At 33.8% G+C, this 7,385-nt stretch overlaps 1 protein-coding gene across 2 annotated transcripts; it reads left to right on the forward strand.

Moving 5' to 3' along the window:
• On the forward strand, positions 1–6,812 carry LOC108197584 (protein AE7). Of its 2 annotated transcripts, none has more exons than XM_017365236.2 (6): positions 1–153; positions 3,339–3,506; positions 4,172–4,277; positions 4,370–4,469; positions 5,425–5,470; positions 6,413–6,812. In XM_017365236.2, exons 2-6 carry the CDS (start codon positions 3,380–3,382, stop codon positions 6,511–6,513), a joined length of 480 nt encoding a protein of 159 aa, XP_017220725.1. In that variant the 5' UTR covers positions 1–153; positions 3,339–3,379; the 3' UTR covers positions 6,514–6,812. The 2 variants fall into 2 exon arrangements, with proteins under 2 accessions (XP_017220725.1, XP_017220726.1); XM_017365237.2 differs by having other exon boundaries at positions 31–153; positions 3,352–3,506; positions 6,413–6,653.
• The last annotated feature ends 573 nt before the right edge of the window (positions 6,813–7,385 follow it).

The following is a 7,385-nucleotide window of genomic DNA, read 5'->3' on the forward strand; positions in this document are numbered from 1 at the left end:
AAAAGACCAAATTATATTTGGACGGGTCCGCGCTTGTCCATAGCATACAAAAGACTTGTATTTCCCTGTACCCGCCCTTTACATTAACTGCCATTCAATTTACATATTTTCGATTCTTTGTTCGTGAATAAGCGACCCTAAGAAAACCTCTCTGTAAGTTTGTATTTATGTGTTATAATTCAGTTGATTGATTCCATGTTGCTTCAATTCTTACCTGCCTATTCTGTTGTTATGTATGTATATGTATATATAAACAAGTTGTTTAAGTATTGATGAATTGAATTGTGTGTGCCTATCACCTGTTTGATCAAATGTCTGGACCACTTTATTTCGGCCTTGTTGTGCTCATCATTCATTGGTTTTGCTGCTTCGTTTCTGGGTCATCCTTGTTAAAAAATTTGGCTCGTTTTGTAGTTGAAGATAGATTGGTACTCGGTGATTGTCGGACGGATTGAGATTTCAGCTAATTGACCTTGCTAATAATATGACACTAAAAGTCTAAAATAGACACCATAGTAGATGAATCCAAGTAATAACAAGTTACGAGAGCCTCCTCAATGTTGCCCTTTTGGATTATATATTTTATTTTGGACTATTAATTATCGTATTCCCTTGCCATATTGCCATTTATATGAGTTGCAATTTAATCATATTGGTAGTGGAAGGTTGCAATATTGAAGTAACATGACTAGTACTGATTCAGACAGACTGCACATCACCATTGTTGTTCTGCATTGGATTGTATAGAACCATTTGCTTCATACACAGTATGACTTTGGGACAATGCTCGACCAATTGTTTGACCATAGGAGTTTTTGGCGTTAAGTATATCTTTCGGTTAATTTTAGAATACATCATTTACTCAAATCTTCACAATGGACTTGAGCCTGGCTACTTACATGGTCACTGTTTAGTTTTATATGCCTAGAGAATATATTCATTTTCAATTTGACTGGATGCTACATATGGCCTCATCCACCTTTTGTCTCATTCACTGACTCTGACTTATATAGCAGGCTTAGTCATCGTGCACCAAATAAATAGAGACAATTCTTTACCTAGTAAGCTTACACCACCATACAGAGTGGACTATAAAAATAGGGCATTCTGTTATCTTAGTAAATAAAATTAGGAACATAAGAGTAATGGTAATGGTTCCCCGTAGTCTTTGTGAAATAGAAATTTATATTTTGTATTAGGTTAGTTGACTTGTTTTTTTTAGGACTGATATTTAGGAGATGTGGGTAGAAACATATATATATATATATATATATATATATATATATATATATATATATATATATATATATATATATATATATATATATATATATATATATATATATATAAACATTGTTTGTATTCTTGATATCTAAGTTGGAACAAATAAAAAACTTCTGAATGAAACCGTAAAAGTCAGGTCGAAATTACTTCAGACGGGCACCAAAATTTTACTATGGTATTGCACTAGCAATGGTTTGTTGATGCTGGTCAGAAGTTTCTAAATTACTGGTGAGAGTAGGAGTTAAAATTATAACCCGGTGCACAATGCAAGGCATCTTTTCTTGATTTGCTTTCTGCTATGATTCCTTGTTTATGTACCAAACAGAGTCTAGTCTATAATTTTGTTTTTAAATGCATTACTCATTAGTAGTTACTACTAGGCAACTGCACACAAAGATCTTCCATTCTGTATGCTGTGTTTCTCCTTACTCCCATCTCTAAATTAAACTGTATATTATAAAAGAAAGTCATTCTTATTTTAAATACCCACACACTCTACAATATGCACCTAAAATGTCCTGTAGTAATTCCCTTGAGTTCTGTTTGCTAATTGTATACAAAATATTTACCGTTTTTCTTTATAACACTTGGGCTAAATGACAGTTTGAATCCAAAAAGTACAAGCTTTTGTACACAGATAACCTTATATTGTGTTTGCTGTAACTTTTTGTGTAAAGGAGAAGGATGAACATCTGGATCTGATCATCCGATGCCATAATGTTTCATAAACATGTTCTGCTTCTAATTTGTTATGTATGATTCAAGTTTGATGGGTCATATATGTTTCTTATGAAAATATTTACCCAATGGTTCTCATGTTTAATAGAAAATATGAAATCCTAGAATTTCCCCAAAACTCATGTGCATGTATGACATGTGGTAATGTGGTCTATTTTTCAGACAATATTTGATCCTTAGAACTATTTAATTATGTAAACATCAAGGTTCTGAAAATTAGTTTCAATTTTTAAATAATAAGTTTTTATGTGTATATTTTTGGGTCCAAGATAAACACATGTATATGTGAAAAATGGCCACAGATCTCGCAAATTCTGGAAGTAATGCCCAGAATAACAGAGTTGGAACGCCTGATAATCTAGCGTTTTCAATTTGGGAAGAAAACGCTAGATCGCGTAGCGTTTTGGTATTTTAACCCCATCAAAACTCTACACGATGCAGTGTTCTGTTCTTTTAACCCTAACAAAATGCTAGACGATATAGCGTTTTGTATAAATATATAAAACACTACACGATGTAGCGTTATTAAATGTTATTTGGGGCTATTTTTCCGGATCATGATATTAAGGGCATTAATCATGGATATAGTGATAGTGAGGGCCAACACCCTGTATATGTTAGGGTCCAACATGTTGGTTAACCTAAACTTAGAAAGCAAATATTGCTAAAATTTATTATTTTCTGAGTGGTGTTGTTGCGCCATTTGAAAATATTCCGTTGAATCTGTATGATTACTGAATATGTGTATTAGTTTGGTTAATATAAAGATTCAAATATTATGCGAAAATCATCTATGAGTGAAAATGAACAGTGGACCCGAGTAGGTGGTCGTGGTTCCTAGTTTTGGAATTTCACGTGTCCAAGTGGTCATACATACTAGAAACTAGGGCTTGCCTGTGTAGGCCATAAAATGTTGAATGAACTTATCTATTTAATTTTGATTGGCATCTCCACTCCCAATTTCAAACCATCTTATTTAATTTTGTGGCATTTGAAAGGTCTCTCATAGCATCAGCAAATCTGAACATTCCAACTTGGTTAAAATTTCCTTTTTTAACTTCTCATATCTTTATCCTATGTGCTACAACAAACATTATCTGTATTGTATTTGGTGTCATTATTACTGCTAGCTAGCATTATGTTTTTGTGATCTTTTTCCTTTAATTCCTGTAATACTACAAAATTCCACTCAGTATTATGTTACTGCTCTATTGGATTGATTATATTGTTTTATATTTTATTTCAGTAAGGTGTTGAAGATTAGTGCTCTTTCTTACTTCTGTATTTGTGTTTCTCTGCTGTTGGAAAATTTACAGTTTGCACCATTAGCTAGGTACTTCTATCTTGATCAGCGAAAATGGTTGCCGGATTAATCAATGCCAATCCTATTGTGTATGAGAAAAAGGAGCGTCGACCTCGTACTGGATCCGTAGTTCTGGAAGATGAGTATGCTGTGGAATCTATTGATCAGTTGGAAATTTTTGATATCCTTGCAATATGATTTATGTCTTGATATGCATTTAGAAATATTGCTCAACTAGCTGTCGTCTTTGATATGCTTTTTTCTTGATACGTGTACTCTGTGTTACATAAACATCAAATCTGTGTTTTTATTGTTTTTGAACTCTCTGGTAATTTCAATTGAATACGGACTTCTAGCACAAGTGGCTGTGTTACGTTGAGACAGAACATTCCTTTTGTAGGCATTTTTTGTAGAGATACAGATATTTATGTCCACATCATTACAAATTTGAAATCGCTTGCATCATGTTTCAAAACTAAATATAAAAGTTGTCTTGGATGTTTAGTATTGTATTATTTGCTATACGTTTTCTCTTTTTGGTCTATTATGAGGAAGTTTATTAATAATCCTGCAAGTGATTCTTTCATTCGTTGTACTTCTCAGGAAATGTTATGGAGTACTAAATATAGACCATCAAAATGCCGAGACTTTTGCTTAATATACATCGAGAGATTCATTCCAATATATGGAACGCTCATGATATTTAAGTTAGAACTTAGAAGACATAAGTGGTTAATAATACTTAATAGTCCCTTGAAACTTTGTGCACAATATTTATGAACTTAAGTAACAACTTAATATATTTATGTGTTTAAAGTATGGTAGTTTTTTCCTTGACATTCTTACATCATATTAGAGACATAAAAGATCCAGAGCATCCATATTCTTTGGAAGATTTAAAAGTGATTACAGAAGACGCAATTGAGGTAGATGACAAGCGAAGCTATGTACGGTAAATTGCTTGCTCCTTCCCTATCTCAGTTATATTATATGCAGAAACATCCTTGTTTAGTCTTATGATTAAAATTGTACATTATGTTTTAGGGTGACATTCACTCCTACAGTCGAACATTGTAGTATGGCAACAGTTATTGGCCTTTGTTTGCGGGTGAAACTTATGCGCAGCTTGCCTTCCAGATACAAGGTATTATCCACATTTCCTGAATCATCATCCAATATTTATAGGAGTATTTATATGCTCTATCCTGCTTTAAACACTAGACTAGAAGATACAAAAAAATAATATTTGAATTTATTGTAATATGAAGACAAATATATAAGACTATTGGGGAAATCAATCATTGTAAAATGTTTATTACTCCCTGTTATACTGATGAATGTTCGTAATTGTCTGTAGCATGTAGAATATTATTCTCCATAATATTCATGATTATGTAGTCTGTAAATGATGGAGCTTGTTTTATGATATTGTGAACTCAATTAACTTTTGTGACTTTCTATCTAATGGCGGGTCAGTTTCACAATATTCCTTTATCTGTAAAAACCTCAAAACTGATCTGCCAAACAAGACCAATTATAGATAAGCCCTCATGATACATCTTGCAGTCGTCTGATACATTAATTTGATTGCGCTGGTTGTAGATGGAAAGTTCATATCGTCTGACACATTAATTTGATTGCGCTGGTTGTAGATGGAAAGTTCATAGATTTTTTGGTGTGTGGGAATTCTGCAAAGTCTGCTTACATGTCATCTTTGAAAGAATTATGATAAGTTTTATTCTCTCTGTACAAGTCTTATAATATGGTGAAGACGTGAAGTGTAGAAACTTAAGAAAATTCAGCTGCTTTGTGGAATGTGTATAATTTCTGTCTAGTGTGTCAGGTGTGTATGCAAGCTTTTGTCAGTTGGTATCATCACAAGTTGTACATATTGTGAATATTATATGGCGGGTCTAATTTATAGGACTCAATTGCAATACTCGAAGTCTGTAATTTGGCCTGTTTATGATAATTTAGTGTTAGATGCTTAGTGATGCATGCATAAGTTAGTAGAATAATGTTGTAGTCGTATGTATTATGTAATTTCAAGTTTTGTACATTATGTTCTTGCTATTTTTACAATAAGTTGTGTCTTGTAGGTGGATATTAGGGTTGCTCCGGGGACTCATGCAACTGAAGCCGCAGGTCTCACTCCCTCCCTCTTTTGACCCCCCCTCCCTAATGTCTTACTTTATGTCTCTGTTCAGTCTTGGTATGCAATGCATTATATGTGTGGATCAGATATGGCTCAGGGTATCAGGCACTTGAATGTGCATTTATTAATAACTTTCAGCAATGCATATATATGTGTGGTTCAAATGGCATAATATGAGTAAATTTCAATCTCTTTATGGAAATATCTTGAAGTGGCATTTTTGAAGTTTTCACTTTCCAAAATAAATACTTGGTTTAAAGATTGTTTTTGGTTTATCTGAAATATATCATTTTGAGGCTGTCTTGAACACTGTTCAATATACTTAGCCTAATGTTTCTGGGAATGATTAAATATTGGAAATTTTACTTGAAGACTGTTAATATGAATGTATACACCTTTAGATGATGTGTAGTCCTATAAAAAGATATGCAGCACAGGTTACTTCTCTGTGTGTGTGTGTGTGTGTGTGTATTCTTAAACCTAGTAAATTTCTGTAGTAGCTGGAATTCGGCATCATTGTCTTCGAACAAGGACGGAATTAGATGTATTGTCTACATCACATAACTTTTGGTTTTGGATATTACTTGCTATATCTTCATACAGATACTGCAAAATACTGCAAATGGCGGAATTAGGATTAAGAAAGACCTAAAGCTGAATATCTTACGGTAAAATCTATGAGCTGGTGTTTAAGAAATTTCTAACTAAATTTCTTAGATTATCTAGGCCTTCAGGCTTAGCAAGTCCTTCCTGTTAATTAGCCCCGTGTTCTCACATGCGGTTATGAACTTATGGCTTCGAGATATTATGAAAGAGGTGAACCGGGGCTTGATGTTCTGTGTCGATATTTTGTAGTTTTGATATTCAGTGGCAATCAAATTAAATGCGAGATTAGAAAAATCAATAGTAATTATTTTGCTTTCATGTTGCAGTGAATAAGCAGTTAAATGATAAAGAACGAGTAGCAGCAGCATTGGAAAATCCTAATCTTGTAGACATGGTTGACGACTGCCTTGCTCCATCATTTGAGTAAAACTTGGGAATACTGGGCACATGCTTATAGAAAAAAACTGGAATACTGTAGGCTTCTAAATGAGATGGTCTCGGAACCTTTTGTATTCTCCTGTGATACTATCTACCGTCTTTCATAATTTAGTTTGCTTTTTGGGGGTTTTTTCATGGCATTTATAGTGTATTGTGTAGCCTATGTTGTTCATTGGGTGAGAAGATGGAAATCAGGTTCAAATAATGTTGCGAGCCAGTGTTGGGGGGTGGTTGCTTGTACTGCACAATACTTCATCTATTTAATGTTATTTGTATTGTTGTTAAAAATGGATTAATACCTCCATAATTTGTTTTGGTAAGCTTTGGTATTGGTGCAGTCTGTGTCTGTATGGAACTTATTTCTTGATTTTAATTTGGAAATCTTTGCACTCATCTGTAGTAGATGGTCTGAACTCTGAATAATCAACTGAATGTTTTAAAATCTACTCTTCTTTTACTTTTTCTTCTGCTTGTACACCGGAGAGAATGGAAGAAATCCTTCCCCAGCCTACGGAGTGCTTTTAGAAGAGAAACATAGAGTATGAAGTAATTGTGTTATATTGAAATGGAATTTCTCAGTTCGTGAGGTCACCCCCAAAGTCGATATTTTGGTATATGGTACTGAAAAACATCATCAGGGATAGTTGTATGGGTGCTAATGGACAGTCCTATAGCTGATACTTCAGGAATTATCAGAGTTGGTGGTTGAGGAATTATAGTAACTACTCATGGAAGTAGTGGCACCATAGTTTGGTCGTCGAATCATTCAAGATCTTTGAAGAATCCTGTAGCTCAGTTGTTGGATACAGGGAATCTTGTTTTGCGGGATGGAAATCAGAGTGGAGAGGACGTCTTTATCTG

The sequence above is a fragment of the Daucus carota genome, chromosome 8, assembly GCF_001625215.2.
Source record: "Daucus carota subsp. sativus chromosome 8, DH1 v3.0, whole genome shotgun sequence".
In the NCBI taxonomy this organism is placed as follows: Eukaryota; Viridiplantae; Streptophyta; class Magnoliopsida; order Apiales; family Apiaceae; genus Daucus; species Daucus carota.

Excerpts from the sequence above, each read along its gene's own strand:
- LOC108197584 (XM_017365236.2), top strand. The coding sequence starts at position 3,380 with ATGGTTGCCGGATTAATCAATGCCAATCCTATTGTGTATGAGAAAAAG. Across the intron at positions 4,278-4,369 it reads GACAAGCGAAGCTATGTACG|GGTGACATTCACTCCTACAG; the intron begins GTAAATTGCTTG and ends ATTATGTTTTAG. Across the intron at positions 4,470-5,424 it reads GCTTGCCTTCCAGATACAAG|GTGGATATTAGGGTTGCTCC; the intron begins GTATTATCCACA and ends TGTGTCTTGTAG.